The 21,380-nt window shown below is 35.8% G+C and overlaps 1 protein-coding gene across 1 annotated transcript in view; it reads left to right on the top strand.

Annotated features, from left to right (window-relative positions):
* ITGA8 (integrin, alpha 8) overlaps positions 1-21,380 on the top strand; it is a gene marked incomplete at its 5' end in the record, with an annotated part of 186,133 nt that overhangs the window by 117,312 nt on the left and 47,441 nt on the right. The window contains 4 exons of the mRNA XM_008567535.1: positions 1,888-1,980; positions 6,438-6,517; positions 11,084-11,164; positions 20,932-21,037. Of these exons, the coding sequence (XP_008565757.1) occupies positions 1,888-1,980; positions 6,438-6,517; positions 11,084-11,164; positions 20,932-21,037 (360 nt within the window). The remainder of the gene's footprint in view (positions 1-1,887; positions 1,981-6,437; positions 6,518-11,083; positions 11,165-20,931; positions 21,038-21,380) is intronic.

The raw sequence follows: 21,380 nt of genomic DNA, 5'->3' as shown, positions 1-21,380 counted from the left end.
ACCTACCTTTGAGAAAAGAAAATATTACCAACTTTTTAAAAGCATGTTTCTTAGCTCTTCCAGGATAACTAATATGTCATTCAGGGTATTTGGAGAGAGGATGTTTTTTGTTTTGGTTTGGTTTTCAATTATGAATATTCATGAGATACATACAAACCTGACTGTCACCCCCCATGCCCATGATGTGAGGTCCAGATTCATACTGACAGCATACCCATTACCACAAATTGCATTTGTACCCTGTGTCCCCCACCCAATTACCCCCAACCTCCCAAGACCAACGCACTACTGTGGTCTTTCCTTTCTTCCTTTTTTCTCTCTTAGCTCGCACATTTGAGTGAGCACATGCAGTATTTATCCCTCTGTGCTTTGCTTATTTCACTCAACATAAGTTTCTCCAGGCTCATCCATGTTGTTGCAAATGAGAGTATGTTTTCAGTGGTGTCTCCAGGTGTCAGTGTTTCAATCCTTTTTCATTGGTAAGAGCGTGGATGTCTGCCTGGGTGATTCTAGGAGGAGCATTTTATAGTTAGTTGTGTGCTTGTGTGTTTCCTTGTTGGCTTCTCTTTAGGAAAGAGTATGAGCTCTTTCTGTTCTTATCCCCTGAAACCATCTATTACTTTGTGCCCGACACTGCTCTGGGCACTGGGAATAGAATAGACATAAAAATTTCTGCCCTCCTGAAGCTTATATTATCAAAGCATGTGATGTACCTGCAGAATAATTTACCTAGATGTCTGAGGTTTGTTTAGTTTTTCTTTGTTTTGGTTTGGTTTGAGGTCATAGAAGAGAATTGGAGGATCATTTCTCAAACTTTTACTTTAAAAATTCATATTGCCTCCTTATATAAAATTTCAGTAGAGCTGATGGATGAATGGATAGGTCCCAATTCCACAGACCTGTCACAGGGACAGAAATTTCCAAATGTTGCTCCTTTGTGAATGTGCTCATATTGCAATCTTATCTTTGGGGATGAGGGTGACAGGTTATATTGATGGCACATAACAAGTTAGAGTGAAATAATGAGTAAGCATAAGTAGCTGTCACCAAAGGCAGGGCAGAGCCACGGGTCTATTAGGCTTTGCAGTATTCGGAAGATAATCGGAGTGGAGAACAAGGGATGGATGTCTAGACAGCTGGGAATAGAATGAGGACATTACGTGGAGCTGGGAGCAGAGGTCAGCAGTTCAAAGATAAACCTCCTCTTTTCCCCCTCTCATCTGCATAACCTTCAGACCTTATCTAGCATATAGTTCCCAGTACTTCTTCAAACTCGAGTTGTTATAAACTCTCATCAGAATAGGACATAGGGGGAAGGAAGGAGATCAGAAGTACTGGTTAAACATACAAGTGTTCTCTTTACACCTTAAATATTTGGAGGATTGAACAAAATTGATTGCATAATATCAAAATGGAACCACAGTATGTAGAAATTATTGTTCACAGCAATTCTCTTGCAAATAGTCATCGAGTCTTATGATAATCTATATACATTACTTTCATTTCATTTTTGCAAGTTTTGCATAAGGAATAAATAAATCTGTTTACTCATGTTCAGTTATTTGTGATCTTCATATCCTGAGTTTAACCTTAACCTTAGTAAGAATGTCTAAAATGATCATATAAATACTATATTAAGCACTGTCTTCCTCAGTGAAACCCAATAAATGTGTTTACCAACCCAACCTATTTGTTTCCAAAATTTAGTTTCTACCTTTCTCTTGCAAGTTTCTCTTCTGAGTTAATGTCACAAATTAATCTGTGTGCATAGTTGCACACACAGGTGTTCACAATCAAGGGGAGCTCCCAGCCCCCAGGATTGCTTCATGACAGGATGTGATTTATTCTGACCCCTGAACTCCGTGCTGGTGTTCTCTCCTGTTGCAGGGACTGCGACCACTGAGCTGTGAGTACAAGATGGAAAATGTAACCAGGATGGTGGTGTGTGACCTTGGTAACCCTATGGTGGCTGGAACAAATGTAAGAGAAAACCAGAAGTACTTAACTGATTTCCGTCTAATTGAATTTTACAGAGCACTAACGGAAAGCTCCCCAATTACCACTCAGCGGTTAGAACACAGCAGCTAAAACAAATTAGGCAAGAAATGACCAAGGTGGTGGGATTTAGCATTATTAGCCTACACAGAGTGAATATCTCGGGTTAAAAACACAAAAAGCTGTGTACATTTATATGCTTTCTCTTTAGACATTACTCTTAGGTGTCTTTCAGTTGCAACAAATCTATAAAGACTTTTTTACTACAGATTTTTTTCTTTGAATATTTTTTCTTTGAGTTTTACTACAGATTTTTTTCCCTTGAATTAAAAAAGAAACAATGTAAGTAAAAGACTTTAAAATGACAAATATGCCAACTATCCTGATTTGATCATCAAATACTGTACACAAATACAGCCAACTCTGTACCCCACAAATTACGTAATCAGTTATGTTCCAATTTTAAAAAACTAATTAAAACAAAGATTTTTAGCAAAGACAATTAAATTAACTTTTATTCCCAATATACTTCCTATATGAATATCATTCACAGTATTTTTATATTTAAAATATTAGCATAATGCACTTTTTAAACCAGCTTTACCAGGTCTATATTTTCCATTATCTTACACAAAGAATAATACAGACAATTGTTTGTATCAGAAAAAAGGAGGTTAGTAATGATCTCCAGCATGCTTGTGAAAGAATATGAGTTGTTAGTATTTCTTCTCCTCCTTTCTTTTTTTTTTTTTTTTTTTTCCTGCTTCTTTTTGTTTCCAGGTTTAGAAAATTCCCATTCAGGATTACTTGTAGATAATAAATGTATTTTATGTAGTTATAGTTTAAGTATACACATAGTTATGTCTCATAAAAAATTTCCCAGTGGCAAGAATTATTTTATAAAATCAGAAATCAAAAACAAATTCTGAAATCTGAAAATATTTTATGATTAAATCCTACATAAATTGAACACTCATATTCCTGTACTTAAAATTAAATGTGATTATCAATAAAATGGCCTGTTTGAAAAAAATTTTCTGAAAAGTTACAATTGTGTAGGTTTGTATTAGAACAACTTCCGAAAGTGTATTCCAAAGAGTGCTAGTCCCTGAGATAAGCCCTTAGAAGGGAGTTCTGTAGTCACTGGGGAGCATCATATCATTCCCTGGGAGATTCAGGTACACATTTGCATTTAAAGGTACTGAGATGTCCTCCAGTAAATGTCTTTTAGCCCAGTGTTTTACACATTTACTTGAGCATTTGAAACTTTTTCTCAAGCAATACCTATTCTCAATTTATACTTTAGGATATTATGCTAGGCTAATATTTTTGCACTTTTACACTGTAATATTGCATTGATCTTGGGTATTTTTTAAAAATGTGCCAAACTCACTTCTTGGGTCAAATGAAAGGTAAATTCTTATACCTGAATATTATTGGTCACCATGAACTGATGTCCTCTGTGTTATAAACCCATCGCTAGGATGGGCGGGAGGACACTTTTTAATGTTATTTTTTTGAATTATCAAAACAACTGTATGAGTCAAGTATTTTCTCTTTTTATGAATAAAGAAACTGAGGCTCAGAGAAGTCAAATGAATTGCCCACAGACACCTAGATGATGAAGGACAGGACCAGGATTCAAACCAGACCTGACCACAAACCCCATGTTCTATCCAGTCTACAAAATTGCAAAAAATACTTGGATAAAAACTGATAAATAACAGATGAGGCTTTCAAATGAAGGTGCTAAAGATAGAATGGGATATCCAAGCTGAGATATTGGAACATTTTCTAGTATAATCCTTTTATCTAGAAGCTAATAAACCCTTTTGCTAGTTTTCAAGAAAAGATCCAACTACTAATTTTATATGAAGAAGTTTACCTAAGGCCAAAGAGAAAGGAATTGACATGGTAGCAACAGTGGTAGTATCTGTAGGTGACAGGTCCCTTATTCCTTTTTCAGAATGAATGTGTTAAAGCAAGACCAGAGATCATCTAAGATCATCAATAACTAAGGATTATCTTGGAACAAAAACTGGCCACCAGTGTCATTCAAACTAGAGGGTAAAAATGGCAGTGTGGTCTTAATAACAAATGTGTTTATGTAAAAGGATGTCAATCCATTTTACTAGCAAATAATCTTTAGAAGTCAGGGAAGTAAATTGTTTATACTCATTTATCTCTGAGGTCTATAGTAGAAGAAACCTAATAGCTTTCTTATCTCAGCCTTCAATGCCCTTAAACACATCAAATTTTATTTCATTCTGTTTTGTTATAAAACACTTTATTTATTTACTTCTTCATTCTGTACTTTAAGAAAGAATACTCTTAGTGAATTGTAGTAGATTTCCAAATGGAAAAGCAGTCCTAAATATTAAGGAAAAGGCAGTATAAGCCATCAGGAGTATTTATTCTAACTGCAATATTTTTAGAAAATAGTTCTCGAGTGACTTTTCCTTTTAACAAAATATTCAAGGTATTATTCAGAAATTTTGCTTCTGGTTTTTAAATAGTGAAGTCATTTTCTTATAGTAGCTATAGTAATATAAAATATTTATATGCTAATGAAATTCATAATAACTTGCAAATTTTCTCAAGCAGGAAAATGAAAAAATGGTGGGTCAACAAAGGGTCTTTAGAATCAATGCCCAGAGATTTGCTGTTTGGTACTAGTAATGTACACATGTTCCTCTTACCAGTATGAAATTGTCATGATGTTATTGTGTCTTTATTCCATGCTAAATTGTTCTATAATGAAGACCAACATTGGGCAGCCTCCGTCACAATATAGTAAGATTCCCATCACTGGAAGTGTGCAAACCAGGACACACTCTCGTCAATCTCTCATTGCATCCTTTATCTATGCCTGGTACTAAGCTAGAGTCTGACAACATAAAGATGAAAATGCACAATCCCCATTCAATAAGAAAATCAAAATGAGCAATACCATAGGTTGGAGTAATAAAGAGGGAGAAAACTTTCCTGCCTGTCCCAGCCCGTGGGATCGGAGGATGTGTTGCAGGAGGTATCTCTTGTCCTGAGCTCTGAAGCATGAGTGGGAGTTCTTCAAGTAAAAAGAAAAAAAAAGGCAAGAAAAAGCTAAATGGCTTTCAAGCAAGATAGAAGATTGTGTGCAGAGAGGTCTGATAGAAAATTGCACAGTTTGAATTTTAAAGGAGTTCATCATTGCTGGGGCATAAGGGTGCACATGCTTTATGATTAAGACACATCTGGGTTTAAATGCCAGCTTTGCCATTTATCAGCTGTGACACCTTGAGCAATCACATTGAAATGGGAAAATACCTACTTGTTGGAATGTTTGGAGCAGTATACACAACAGTATGACACAGGTAAAGCCACTGATATGGGGCTCACAGCACACTCAGTAAGGGCCAGTGAAATGACGATGATTTGTGAGAAAAGTGATAATTTGTTATTAGTTCATATTATTACTGATTCATATTAATACAAGTTTTATTACTGGTTTGATTCTCACCCTGTAGTGATTGTAGGTCTAAATCTGGAGTCAGCTTGCAGGGATTTAAATTCTGACTACTCTTATTTCCTCTGCATCTGGAGTAAGGTGCTTAACTTCTCTAATCCTCAGATTGCTAAAATATCAACAATAACATCAACCAACTCAGAGTGGTTGCCATGATAACATGAGATAATGTGTGGAAGGCATAGTAGAGTACTTGGAAGAAAGAGTAATATAATTTCATATATGTGGTAGCTATTATTTTTACTTCCTTATTTACATTATCATTGGATTTATTTTTCTCCATGTTTTTACCTATTTTCAAACCAAAAACAAAAAAAAGGAGCAGTTTTAAAATTTTTGAAAATAAAAAAGGGAAGAAAAAATAATCTGTACAACCATTACCTTACCCCAACTGTAACATATTATTCTGGAATATTTTCTTAGAGTACATCCCCACTCCTGTACACTAACTTTTCCATTTATACACTTTTAAAACCGTAGCTGAAACACATTGCACATAGAACTTATAACCTTTATTTGTAGCGTTCATTTGATCATTATTTCATTCGAAGCATTTTCCACATTGTTACATTGCCTTCACAGCTGTAATTTCAATGACTACATGAAGGTCCATCCAAAGAAAGCATCATAGTTTTCAAAATCAGCCTTCTCTCATGTATTTGGGTTGTTTTTAATTTAGCACATCAGGAAGGTGGCAGGAAAAGAGGCGGTTCAGGATTAAATGGAGAGAGGAAACCAAAATGTATTGTGACCTGAGTCTTCTGGGTCCTGGTCTCAATGTGTCACTTCCTCTTGGCTCTCAGCCACCCAGGGTAGAAGAAGAAAAAAGGACAGTGACAGCAATCCAGGGTGGGGATTTGCAGGGATGACTTATGCTGCATATAAGGTCCATCCCATGTAATAACTTTCTGTCCTGTGTGGTTTTTCTTTCCCCCAGTATTCTCTGGGCCTCCGATTTGCAGTTCCACGTCTTGAGAAAACAAACATGAGCATTAACTTCGATCTCCAAATCAGAAGGTTAGACCTTTAAATGCCTATTTTATTGACTGCACTCAATAGTAAAGAGATCCCGAGTGAAATGAATGCCAGTAGTCAAGCTCCTTCACTTACAAAGCTCTTCTGAAATAGAACCCAGACTTTCACAGCCCATTTGTCCTTTGTTTTTCTCAATTATTTTAGTTTTTTCAATATTTGGGGTTTTGAAAAAGAGATTGCGTCATGTAGGCCTAGTTATGAAACAGTGAAATTTTGTCCTGGGACCTTCCCACTTTGCTTCACTTTTTTAATCTCATTCTGAGGCACCTACCTTCTCCTACCCGCACCTGATAGTTTATTTGTGAGCACCATGGAAGGATGCAGGTGGGATATTATTGTATTTTGAGGGTGGGGTCTTCTCTGGCAACCATAAGCTGAGCCATGTAGGTAGCTGCCTCCCTTTTTTAAAGCTGATCCCATTCAAGGATTCAGCTGTGACTTTATCTTCTCACTGTCTATTCTGTTTGCTCTTTCCTAGCAGAAAATAATATTTCGTGAGTGGGAAAACCTGCAGAGAGTAGTGTGATATGCGGGCCAGGGATTCCTAGCTGTGGACTTCAGCCCCCTAGCTGGTAATGGAATCCATATAATGGTTCTAAACCCGCATTGAAAGGAAAGGAAATTGAATGGAATTATATATAATATATTAATACTGTTCATGAAATGTTCCTTTCAAATAAGTGTAAGTGGGTGTAGCAAGATGCCCTGTGAGATATATTTCTGTGGTCTGCAGTTTTAAAAGTTTGAAAAACACTGATACAGACAGCACACGCACACCTTCCATAGCTATTTATACCTCGCGAGCCTGTTGAACCCTTGATCTAACTATAAAAATGACTATTAAGTCAGTATCTACAATTTGGTTCTCAAATGTTAGTGCACAGTGTGGCTGATCTCTGAATTTACCTTAATATCTTGCAAAAAGAAGTGTCATTAGAGTGTGATAACTTTTAGAACACTTACTCTGTGCAACTGATTACATTTTAATAGCTACTTCAGTACAAGTTTAGGATTTTTAAAAAATATATAAACTCCATAATAATGTAAGCAGATTTTCAACTCTGCAGTCTGTGTCACAACCACTCCCCCCAAACTTTTTGATATATTTCTAGGGAGGAAGGTTTTCTAAGTTACGTGAGGTGTTCTTTTCTGACCTTCATTCTTTCTTGAATTTAACTTAGATATTTTCTGCTGAATCTTAGAAAATTGTTTTATTTTAGTTAAATTGGTGATGGGATGCAAATGCAATTAATTCTTCTGTAATATCCCTTTATTTTACCAAAAGCTTATTAAATCACTTCTTTGTACCTACATGAATATATATTTCCCAAAAGGTTTAGGGGTTCTGAAGTATTTTCATTTTGGAAATCTTCCGTTGATATTTCTGAGTTTTCAGGAGAGAGAAAAAAAAAAGAACACACATAATGAAGAACCATCATAACTCCAGACAGTAGCTTGAAGTTTCTATTTCTCTCCATCATTGTCTGTGTCATTGATTCTGCAGTGGCATGAAGCTTTGTGTCACTTGGGGAAAGATACATCTCTCATAAAGTACACAGTCCTTATTTAGAAAGAAAGTCTGGTACAAAGGTGCAAATTCATTGATGTTTTCTCCTTCTTCTTGATTGTGGTTACAAAGAAAATAATGGACACAACCAGTAGTTCATTCAAGAAGCAGAAGACACTAGATAATGTTCTAAATGCCCTCTCCGTATCCATTTTGTAGATGATCATTAAAATAATGAATTCAGTAACAAAGTGCTGAATTTGATGGAAAATATAAATGACCACATTTTTAACACCCCCTTTCATCTAAAAAACATAGATCATCATTATATTCCATTTCTATTCATGTCTATTTTATTTACATTTATCTGAATGCTTTGTTGGCAGACTCCAAAGATGTAAATAAATATTTAGGTGGGTGGTTTTGCATTCTGTTTAAATGTGTTTAAGCCAAAAATAAATTAGACTAAATGCTCTGAAGTCTAAACTCTTACAGCCATATATTGACCACCATTACCTGCATTTAATACCCTTTTCCACAAATAGAAGCCAGAAAAGAAATGGGCTTTATTAATTAATAAACTTAAAATATTTCCTGTTGCCAGATACTTGCATTAAATGGTCTGTCCATGCTCTTGTTCTAAATGACTTAAACCTTTTCTTGCCTATGTAGCGCAGGTCTCAGATTGCAATTCCCAAGTACAAACAGGTCTTTGTGATCATCCTTGAAGTTGCCTCCTTGGTAATGATGAAATGAACACTATATTGTCTCTGCTGACATTCCAAAGATCAAAGAACACACAGAAGGACTGTTAGAAAATAGAAAATAGGGAACAATAAGGAAAAAAAATAGCATCAGAGCAATAAAGTGAAAAACATGTTTTTCCTTTGTGCACAACATACAGTGTAGTCATATAGAGGAAATTCATCATTGCTTGTGTAGAACCAGCACCAACAGTGATGGATTGCTTGTTTGGATGTAGCAGTGGTATTAGTGAAGGGGGTTTCCTTCCAGGAAAGAGGTCAAGGAAGCATCTAAGTTATATATCAAGCCTGGTTCCTTTCTTACCAGGAGATTTTGTTGACACCACTGGTATGCGGTAGCAAGTGTCATAGCAAGTCTGTGTGACAGAGGATGATTTCGATTAGTGAACCAGAACGTCTGGACTCTGAGTCTCTCATCGCTCTAATGCTTTTCAAAAATTCTATGAAAATCCTAAAAGCTTCATATTAGACTCATGTCCAAGAATGATTGCAATGTTTGACATCTATTTACACTTTAAGGGTGCTATGAATAATGAAAATTGTGTTTAAACCAAACAAAATATAATAGAATTGGGAACAAAATACAATAGAATTATGCAATAACTTAAATGAACTTTTTTTGCATAATTTTAATTTCCACTGCTACAAAGCAGTAGTGAACTAGAAATAGAACAACAAAGTCTGATTAATCTGTGAAACAGCTACATTTAAATTTCCAAACTAAAGAGTTACCCATAATATATTTGGAACCATAGAGTAGCAAGTAAAATTACTTAATGACTTCCTAGTGATTAGTATTCAGAATCCTGCCTTTAAAAAAAATAAACAAATTTTTAGTTGACTGATCCACCTCAGATTTGATAATAATAAAATGGCCTGGAATCCGGGGTTCAAACTCGGATGGACAAATCCCTCTAGGCTCAATCAGAAGCTTAGCAGTAATATCCTATTACAGGAAATAAGTCTGACATTTGCCTATTTATATCTTAACGTGTGTTTGCAGTTTGTTTCCTTATCAGTATATACAATCAATGAGGACTTTTCAAAAGCATTGTGGGATCTGTCTCCTGCTTTGAAAGCAGAATTTTATCATATCCTTCCCAGCTCCCACAGTTGGAAAGCTTCAAAAGCTACTCAGAACCTCCTCCATTTACCATCAACACAGTGTTAAAGCTTGTCCATGAAATCTGAGCGAATTTGATGATGAAAAAACATAAGACTCTCTCTTCTTAATGAGACTTGAATATAAACATGACCTGTTAGTGGTGATGTGGCCATGTCTCAGTTTGCTAAAAGCTGCCTAATCCTTTGGGTGATTTCTGTGAAAGCACAGTAGGATGATACAACGGAGCTGCATCCAGAGCTCAGTTCCTTATTGAACCTCTGTGAGGCATGTTCTTTTCCTTACAGCATGGACCACTTAACACATTCATTTTTTCAACGTTACATTTCATATCTAATTATATTTGCTTGGGAGAAAAAAATAGCAAACAAAAATAATTTTGCTGCAGTTCAAAGAAATATTGAAACACATTACCTTCTGTCCTGAGACCCTGGATGCATTTCCCAAACATCCGTGTCATCTCCTAATTACCTACTGATGAACTGCCCAACTACCTTGGGTCTTGCTTCTTCTCACTGTGGACCATGCTTCTAATTCATTCTCCACCCCTCATCCTAGTCAGCCAGTGAGTATGCAGTGAACATTAGCTTATTTTAATACTATCTTGAGAAATAACTGTGAGGAAGATAAAATTGCTGCCGAAACAATATATGGTATCATGCATTCCAGAACTAAATGCAAATGCTTTTTTGATTATATGCTGCTCTGGATTATTCATACCAGTTCTCCTCTTTATTAGCATGGAAAATCAGGAGTTGCCTGTGCTGTCATTTCCTATTTGATGGGCAATGAACATGATACACAGAGATGTTAAGGAATTTGTCCAAGGTAGAAGCCAGAAAATGAACTCAGTTCAATGCCTTTTTGGTTTAGCCATTGAAAGAAAAAAGTGTTAGCTTCTCTATGTATCTATTGTATTTCCAGGTAAAGTGTCTCCTTATGGAAAGTTGTTAATTACTGTTGATCATAAAGAATCTTAGTATTTCCCTGTACAAATGGTTATGATTTTGCAGAATGAATATACCATTGTTTGCTGAATGATCCAGTTAGTATTGTGGGTTGCTCTTGTGATAGTACAGAATGTTTTTCATGATCATGTATTGTGGTAAATTGTCTGAGAAAATATATTTAAATCATATGTCACTGTGTTTTAGTTCCAACAAGGACAATCCAGACAGCAATTTTGTGAGTTTGCAAATCAACATCACTGCGGTAGCTCAAGTAGAAATAAGAGGGTAAGTAATAAAAAAGACATTGTAGTAGTATAATAACAGCTTTCTGTTTTAAAGAGTTATGATAAAATAACGATGAAAATTATATGGAATTTTCCTAATGCATTAGAAATTACAGTTTCTTTGGTTATCAATTTTCATTCCTTTTTACTCATCATTAGCCTTGGAAAGTAGAGTAAACCCTATATAATAATTAACTCTAAGTATGTCAAAACAAGAGATCACTTTATTTCCTAAGCTGACAGCTCAGTAATCAAATTATAAAAGCCAGTACAGTAGATAAGAAGCCAGATAAAATAGACAGCCATGTGACTGCCTAAAAAACCCCACTTCTTCAGTAATTATTTCAACATAATAACAATTTAGCCTCACCATGTCACACCTTAACTTTAATAAATGGCTAACTGTTAGATGCAAGGACGATGGGATCCACGTTGTATATCTTTTTCCTTTGGTCCTATTCTTTGAGGAAGATGCCAATAAGCCATTCATTGAAACAGGAGGGAAGTGGTCAAGGCTTGGAATGGCTCCCAGATGGAAAATCCATGCCTGGGGAAAAAGAAATCAGAAATGGACTGTATGTTGTTCTTATCTTGCACATGTGTGGACTTCATTGATTTTGCTATTATAATTCTGGTTTCTTCAGAACAATCAAGGAGTTGGCTAAAAATGTCAACTGGTATTTTGGACCAAATTGTCACTGGGGTTCCAGAATCCTGGTTCTTTTCCTTTTCCACAGGTCCTGAGTGGTTCACACTCCTCTGATGACAACTGTGGGTTTCAGCATGCAGAGCCAGTCACCAGGGGCCCTCCTATACTGCTCCCTGGGCTGCTCTCATTGGCCCTGCCCTTCTGTCCTGGTGCCACTGAAGTGCCCCATAGTGTATTAGAGAATAAAAATAATGCCTAACATTGATTGATGCTTCCTAGGTGCTGTTAGGATGTTAGCACACCCTAACATGTGCTAGTAGCTTCATTGTACAAGTGAGGGAATTGTAGCCCAAGGAGTTGAAGGTTACATAGTCAGACAACAGGGATCTAGGATGTGAATGCAGGCAACCTGTCTCCAGAGCTCATGCTCAGAAATGATTCATGCTATCTTGATCCTATGAGGTAGAGGTTTTTGAACTTTATCTATATAAAGTGTTATTTTATGTATGCTTCTGTGATTTTTTTTTCAAACAAATATTTTTTTTGTTTTTGCGATATACCCGTTGTAGTGCATGTGCCTGTAGCTGATTCATTTTAATTGTATCAAAGTATTACATTGTAAAAATATATCATAATTTATTTATCCATTCTTCTCTTGATGAAAATTTGGGGCTCTTCTTTTTTTCCTCTTTACAAACTTTTTTGTTTTCTGGAAATGTCAGGGCATATGCAGGGGATATGCTTAGAAGTGGAATTTCAGGATCAGAGAGCATACACTATTTAACTTTACTAAAGAATACCAAACTCTTTTTCAAAATAGTTATACCAGTTACACTTTTCACCACCCCCAAGCCCTGGCAACCTTGACTTATTTTTTGTTACTATAGTTTTGTCTTCCCCAGAATGTCACATATGTGGACTCGTTCAGAAATAGACTGGCTTCTTCCACTCGGCATAATGCATTTGAGAAACATCCATGTTCCTGCATGTATCAGTACTCTGTTTCTTTTGATTCCTTGACTTATTTTTTGTTACTATAGTTTTGTCTTCCCCAGAATGTCACATATGTGGACTCGTTCAGAAATAGACTGGCTTCTTCCACTCAGCATAATGCATTTGAGAAACATCCATGTTCCTGCATGTATCAGTACTCTGTTTCTTTTGATTGCTGAGAAGTATTCCATTGTACGGGTGTCCAATGAACCGTCTGTCTGTTCACCAGTTGGTGAACATTGAGGTTGTCTCTTCTTTGGAGCTAAGACTAAAGCTGCTGTAAGCATTGACAGATGGAGTTACTGAGCTGTATGGCAAGTCCATGTTTATAAGAAACAGCTGAACTGTTTTCCAGAAAGGCTATAACATTTCCATTTTGCATTTCCACTAACAATGTATGAGAATTCCAGTTGTGCCTCATCCTTGCCAGAAAGTCCCTTAGAATTTAGTCATTCTAGTAAGTGTATAGTGTGCATCGCTGAGTTTTTAACTTTCATTCACTTAATGACTAGTTATGTTGAGCATCTTTTCAGTGTCTGTTTGCCATCAGTATCTCTTTTTTGGTGAAGTATCTCTTCAGATCTTTTACCCATTTACTACTGGGTTGTTCGTCTTCTTTTATCAGGTTGCAAAAGTTCTTCATATATCCTAGATACAAAATCATTTATCAGATATGTGTCCTGCACATATTTTCTCCCAGACTATGGTTGGGCTTTATATTTTCTTAATGGTGTTGTTCGAAGAGCAAAAGTTTAAAATTTTGATGAAATTCAATTAATTAATTTTTTATAGTTGTGCTTTCTTTGTGTTCTGTCTGTGAAATATTTTCCTTTCCAGGGTCACAAAGATCTTCCTCTGTGTTTTTTTTTTCCAGAATATTTATAATTTTAGGTTTTGCATTGAGGTTTATGAGTAATTATAAAATAATTTTTGTATCTGGTATGAGGTAAGAGACAAGGTTCATTTTTGCAAGATGAATATCCAGTTGTTCCTGTGTCATTTGTTGAAAAAATCATTCTCCATTGAATTACTTTGGCAACTTTGTTGAAAATCAGTTATTCATATTTGAGGGTCTATTTCTGGTTTTCCTATTTTGTTCTATTGATCTACATATATAATATGTCTTGAATTGCAGGAGTGTATCCTGTGATTTGGGGAAAGTCACTTATAACTTCTACTAGCTTTTTTGTTTGTTGATTTTCTAGGATTTTCTACAAAATTATCATATTGTCTGTGAATTAAAGAGTTTTCCTTCTTTCCAATCTGCTTGTGCAAAAGATTAGCCAACTACAAAGTTAGAAGAAACATCCCCCCACAAGAGACCACCTCACTTTTGACACCAACTACAGATTCAGGTGGTTCCCAAAACTCAGACTCAAAAATCACTAGAAGGACTCACAGAACTCATTGAAAGCTATCATATTCACAGTTACAGTTTATTACAGGGAAAGGATACAGATTAAAATCTGCCCGGGGAAGAACATAAGGTGGAATCAGGGGAAGGACCAAACACAGGGCTTTTGTTATCCTCTCCTATGGAGTTAGGACATGTTACCTTCCTGGTATTAATATGTGGCAGTGTGCATGAAGTATCACCAACCAGGGAAGCTCACCCAAGCCTCAGTGTTCAGAGTTTTTATTGGGGCTTGATGACATAGGCATGCCTGGATTGCTTGCCTATATGATCAGTCTAAGTCTCCAAGTTGACTGATAGGATGTAACCAAAGCTCCCTCCCTAAGTCACATTGTTGGTCTTTCCAGGGTGGACAACCCCCAAGCCTGAATCATATTGTTGTAAACCCACTGTGACCAAGGCCCCAGGCAATCAAAGACATTCCTGTGAAGCATAAAATTCCAAGAGCTTAGAGATTACCCCCAGAAGCTGAGGGCAAGGGTCAGACCTCTTCTTGTGCAAGGTTAAATAGTCTGCTAGGTAGTTATGCCTTTTATTTATTTTTCTTCCCCTACTCATAGAGTAGAACCAGCAGTGCAAGATTAAACAGAAGTGGTGAAAGACATCCTTGCTTTCTTCTCAGTCTTGCAGCAAAATCATTCAGTCTTTTACCATTAAATATGATGTTAGATGCCAGGTTTTTGTAGATGCCCTTTATCAAGTTGAGGATGTTTCCTTTTATTTCTAGTTTTCTTAAGAATTTTTAACATGAACATGTGTTCAATTTTGTCAAATGCTTTTCCTGTGTCTATGAAGGTGGTTAAATGGTTTTCTCATTTTGTGTCCACGAAAGCGGTGAATTGATAAATTTTTGGTTTTGAATTTTACACCAAACTTGCATTCTGGAGAAGAAGCACATTTCATGATGATGATTATCCTTTTCATATATTGTGGAATTCAATTTGCTAAAATTTTGTTAATGAATTTTGCATCTATGTTCATAAGAAGTATTAATTTGTAGTTTTCTTTTCTTACAATATCTTTTTCTGGTTTGAGTATCAGGGGAATAGGGGAATGCTACTTCCATAAAATGAGTTGGAAATGTTCCTTCATTTGCTCTACTTTCTGGGAGATTTTGTGTAGAATTGCTATTATTTCTTCCTTAAATACAAGGGATTTTCAAAAAGTTCATGGAAAGATTCTCATTACCTTTTTAATTCTATTTGTCCATGGATTTTTTGAAGTAACTTTTTGCTTGGTAAATTTCACCAGTGAAGCCGTCTGAGTCTGGAGGTTCGAATTTTTTATAGGAAGGATTTTAGTAATTCAATTTCATTCTAATATATATAAAGCTATTCATATTATCTATTTCTAATGGGCTTTGATAGTTTTTTGTTCAAGGAATTTGTCTATTTCATCTAAATTGTTACATATATTGGCATAAAGTTGTTCATAACATTCTCTCATTTTCTTTTTATTGTCGGTAGGAATTCTAATAATTTCCTCTCCATCATACCTGATATTGGCAGATTGTATCTTCTTTTTCTAGTTCAGTGATCTTTTCAAAGAACCAGTTTTGGGTTTTATTAATTTCTTTTTCTTTTTCTTTCTTTCTTTTTTTTCGTTTTTGTTTTTGTTTTCTATTCCATTGGTTTTGGATTTTTCTGTTATATCCTTCCTTCTGCTTACTTTGGATTTGATTTTCTTTTTTTCTCCCTCTGTGTAGAAATTCTATCATTGACTGGAGACCTATCTTCTTTTCTTACATAAGCATTAGTGCTATAAATTTCCCTGCAAGAATTGCTTAACCAGCATATGAAAATGTTGATATCTTGAGTTTTCATTATAACTCAGTTCAAAATATTTTCTAATTTCCCTTGTGATTTCTTTTTTAAGTCATGAGTTGACTCATGGGAAAGAAATTACTTGTTTGATTTACAGATATTTGGAGCTAAGATAGATGTTTTATTTTTGTTGATTTCTAATTTTATTCCTCATCTCCCTCTTAATGAGAAAAACACTACTTTAAAACTCTTTGAAGAGAAGAAAACAGAAGAATTATTTTTTACTATTGTTTTTACCTTTTTAAAATTGACAACTATTGTATATGAACTTTTTTCTCATTCTTTAAGTGTAGCTTATCTTAGTTTTGCTAACCCAGAATAAGCTTAAACTGTTTATTAATTTTAAAATAAATTTTTTAAAAATTGGAAATGTTTTTATTCAGTAAGACATAATTCAATCCAGAGTAGCTAAGGGCTTAATATAACTGTATTCTAACATATTCATGCTATGACATTAATATTTTCAAATGTGTTTTTGCCATCACTTACAGTAAAAAAGAAGAGAATTTCTATTTGTTTTTGCCAGTAATCAAAACAGGTAATTAAAATTAGGTTTCTCATGTGGATGCAATTATTTTAATTGCTAGGTTAATATCCAACAATTGACCACAGTTTATTCTCTAAGACAGTGTTAAAGTTCTTTTTAACTATTTTACTTAATAAAACCCTTTCCTCTGAATGTGCAGCAAAAATATCAGTTTCAATATTTAATTCTTCAAGGAACAAACAGCCACTGTGTTGAAAATCTTCTGTGTTCAGTCTTCAGGAAAATCTAATTTTCTTCTTGGTCAGTGGTGTTTATTCCAATGTATTTTATCATGCACAATCTTAAAGTTTTTTCTTTAACTCTTGATTTTGTAATTTAAAAAATAAACTAAAATGGATATATTTCTTTGAGTGGGAAAAAAATGTTGAGAAGTGTCCCATTTGTTTCAAAGCTAGATAATGTCAACATTGTCTTTAAGCAGATTTACATGCCATTTGTTGGTACAAATAATCAATTTTGCTTAAGTCTGTATGAAGTAAATTTGGCCACAAGAGACAGAACCACATTTACTGAGATCAGGAAGAGTCATAAAATTACAGCCTTTGTAAAATAATCAGGATTCAATGGGTTTGTGTTAAGAGACTACAACCATGAATAACCAAGTTCTGCATAGGATACTGTCCACAGCAGGTAGAGTCAGCATTTTTCCATGGTAGTCTTTGCTATTTGGGATTATAGGGTTTACAAACAAAGTTATGAAAATAGAGTTCACACCATACTACCAAATCCTCAAATTTGAGCTTCCTGATAGTATATAGACTTCAACTTTTTAAAAACCTAATTCCTTTATTCCAGAAAAAAAACCCTTATTATAGAAAAATGAAAAATTAAGTCTACACAAAAACTTGTACATAAATGTTTAAAGCAGCTTTGTTTGTAATAACCCAGAACTGCAAATAACCTAAATATTCTTCAGTGGGTGAATGGTTAAACAAACTGTAGTATACTCATACCATAGAATGTCACCCAACAATAAAAATCAGTAAACTACTGACAGGTGGAACAATCTGAATGGATCTCCAGAGAATTATGTGGAGTGCCCTTATTATAGAAAAATGAAAAATTAAGTCTACACAAAAACTTGTACATAAATGTTTAAAGCAGCTTTGTTTATAATAACTCAGAACTGCAAATAACCTAAATATTCTTCAGTGGGTGAATGGTTAAACAAACTGTAGTATACTCATACCATAGAGTGTCACCCAACAATAAGAATCAGTAAACTACTGACAGGTGGAACAATCTGAATGGATCTCCAGAGAATTATGTGGAGTGAAAAAAGGCCAACCCCAAAAGATTGCATACTGTATGATTTTATTTGTGTGACATTTTTGAAATGACAGAATTATAGAAATGGAGAACAGATTAATGATTGCCAATAAATAAGGAGGGGATAAAGGCAGAGGGAAGTGAATGTATCTGTATGAGGGGATCTTCGTGGTGGTAGAAATGTTCTGTTTCTTCACCATATCAATGCAAATACTCTGGTTGTGATATCATATGCAATATCACTTCTTGGTTTTGCAAGTTGTTACCTTTGGAGGAAACTGGCTAAAGGGCACATGGGATCTCTCTATATTACAAATGCATATGAATCTAAAATTATCTCCAAATAAAGTTTAATTTTAAAAAACCTAATTTCTTGCTTTCTCCCAAATCCCTTCTTAATGTCCATTGTTATCATTGACACTACCCCAATCTTCTCATTACCTGAGGGACTCGGTGGAATAATGCTCTATCCTCTATCTTAGGCTATTCAGTAAGGCTTGTTAGATCACTGCACTTGCTATTCATCCTGGCAAATTAGTTTATTATGTTCTTTCTTCCTTATTTCCTTCTTTCTAAATAAATCCACTTTGAAAACAATAAGCGGTGTTTCACTGATTTAGTTGGGATCTTTAGAGATCCATTCTTTGTTGTGGTTTCCCAGATTTGAATCAGTCTTCAACGGGTAAATAACTCTGAGCCACACTTTTTCAATGATTTTGCCATGCACCGAGATTATATGTTTCCTCATAAATTTCCATTTGATTTCATTACAGAACCGTGCTAGGAAATTTATATTGTGTTTAAGTAACACTGCAGTTTAGGGGCCCCTACGGTACACTGTATATTGGAAATAGAGTGGATGGTACTTGGGAAACCTGAGCTCTAGTCTTCACCTGTAACTAACCCACTACTTCTTTGTACATCCGTTTTCCTTTCATAATACTTGGGAAACCTAAGCTCTAGTCTTCACCTGTAACTAACCCACTACTTCTTTGTACATCCGTTTTCCTTTCATAAAATGAAGGATTTTGACTACATTGTCTCCACGGGACCAAAAATGTTTGAGATGTTTTCCAATCATTTATGGTGTACAGTCCAAAGAGTTTATCATACTTTTCCAGATGAGGAACTAGAGACATACAGAAATTAAATTACTTGCCTAGGGTCAGAATTCAACCCAATACATTTTCTTTCTGCTTTAGAGAGGGAATACCTAGAGGAGGAGAAAAAAGATAATGTTTGAAGTTGCTAGAGGCTGTTTTGATTACTGGATACCCTTAAAAGGGCATTTAAGACATCTGATTTCCTAAAGAGATGTTTCTGTTGAAGTTACTTTTAGCTGAAGGGGTAGAAATTCTTTCGAAGATAGCTTTTACCTAAAAGCTGCTAGAAAGTGTTTTTTGAGAATTATCTTTAAGACTTTTACAATAATAACAACTTGGTTTGTAATCAGCTTTTAATATGGAATAATGCAATGTCCTATATTTCATTCATCCAGTGCTGACTTTCTAGGTGTAAGCTGCAGAAAAAAATAACCATATGTCAAGTTAATATCCTACTGGAGTGATTCCGCCATTTAACTGTCTTACTCTCTCTCACCCTTGAGTTATCGATAAGACAACTCTGTAATTAAGTCATGCTTTGTTTTATTTTGGCTCTGGGCCTGGCCTCATGAGAGCTATTGTTACCGAATCCCCAAAGGTCCGTTTGCTTGCCACTCAGTAGCCAATAATTGAGAGACAAGTGTTGGCGTAAAGAAAGGTAGACTTTAATCAGGAAGCCAGCAGCCTGGGGAAATTGTGGACTCATGTCTCAAAGACCATCTCCACTTTTCCAAGACTTGCCAAAGGGTTTTATAGAGACAGGTGGTGGCGGGCTGAGTCATGGTGACCTAAGCAGGGATGTGCAAGCATAATCAAAAAATTGCAGATAAACATCAAAAAACTTCCCGGGTGGGAGCTGATTCATGGTAACCATCTTCCATGAAGTCAAGTCATGGATTCAGTTCCTGTTAACCTCAAAAAGATCTAGTTAGTAGCTAGTAAAGAATGGCCATCTGGGTTAATAATTTCTTCTATAATTATTCTATGCACAGTGCGAGCAGCAGTCATTATGTTCTAGCAATCGTGTGAACAAGAGTCATTGTATCCTAATGTCCAGCTGCAATCTGTGTGGTTTGGGTTACATGAGTAAGAAAAAAACTTTTAAATCTAGAGTTTAACAAAATGGAGTCACTTCTGTTTAGGCTGTTACAGTATGACTGCATTAATAGGAAGCCAAAGAAATCTAGGAAGAAAGAATAGACAAGAGCCACTTTTCTACTCTGAAGTCTTCAACCAGAAACTGTATTTCCTTTTTTTTTTTCTCTTTTTGTCTTTTATCGTGACCGGCAACGGATCGCAACCCTCAGTGTCGCGCCCGAACCGGACCAGGACCGGCAACGGGATCGCAACCCTCGGTGTTGCTCCCGCACTTCGCTCAGCCAGTGAGCGGCTGGTCTGTATGTGGGATCCGAACCCTCGGTGGGAGCGCTGCCGCGCTTCCCAAGCGACGCACTGTAGCAGTGCGCCACCGGGCCGGCCCCTGAAACTGTATTTCTTTACAACCGGACATTTAACATATCGCACAGAATCTGAGATCTTTATCTACAAAAAAAGTCTCATTTTCTGATATGGTTTAAATCAGAGATTATATAGTCTGTACATACACATACACACACATTTACACTTACACAGGATAGAGAGATGTGTATATTTATATAGGCATATGTTCAATTATTCACCTCAACAGAGGAACTCTCCACTCTGCCATCTGGTGCTCAGGAGATGAGATGCTATAAAATAGCCAGTCTGGGCTAAAGACCAGTCATTGAGAGTCTGCGGTAGATGGTCAGATCCTTCTCTATGACTTCAGCCATTGTGCCAAACATCACTTTCAACATTTTTTCCATGTAGGCAATATCTACTCATGTAAATTGAGAGCCACTTTTTGCTTCCGTTCAAGTACTGTACACTAGTGAGCCATTCTTTACATGGGCCATGTTCAGCAATTAATACAATATTCCATGTTTCAGAGTATCCCACCCCCCACAGATTGTTCTGCCCATTCACAACTGGGAACCAGAAGAGGAGCCCCGCAAAGAAGAGGAAGTTGGACCATTGGTGGAACACATTTATGAGGTAGTCGCTGTCTATGTTGAAGTTGTGTTAAGGGTTTATTCTTGTGCTCTGTACTGATAAACCTTAAATAACATTTTAAAAGACACCAGTCCAAGGTCTGAGCTTTATAAACTGCCTAGATTCCTGCTGTTGTGCTATCGTGTCACAACAGGTGGGTGATGGAGTGTCCTATTACAGAACCATAGAAATGATCACATGTTATCCAGTGGTGAGAACCATTACATGGTGAGAAACGTTTTATCTTGTTACTGTTGCTGTTTTCAGTGTTCTTTATTTCCTTTCTCTTTTTTTTTTTTTTTTTTTGTCTTTTTTCGTGTCCGGCAACAGATCGCAACCCTCAGTG

The sequence above is a fragment of the Galeopterus variegatus genome, unplaced genomic scaffold (assembly GCF_000696425.1).
Source record: "Galeopterus variegatus unplaced genomic scaffold, G_variegatus-3.0.2 Scaffold326, whole genome shotgun sequence".
NCBI classification, from domain to species: Eukaryota; Metazoa; Chordata; class Mammalia; order Dermoptera; family Cynocephalidae; genus Galeopterus; species Galeopterus variegatus.
This window is presented reverse-complemented; position numbering and strand designations above follow the sequence as displayed.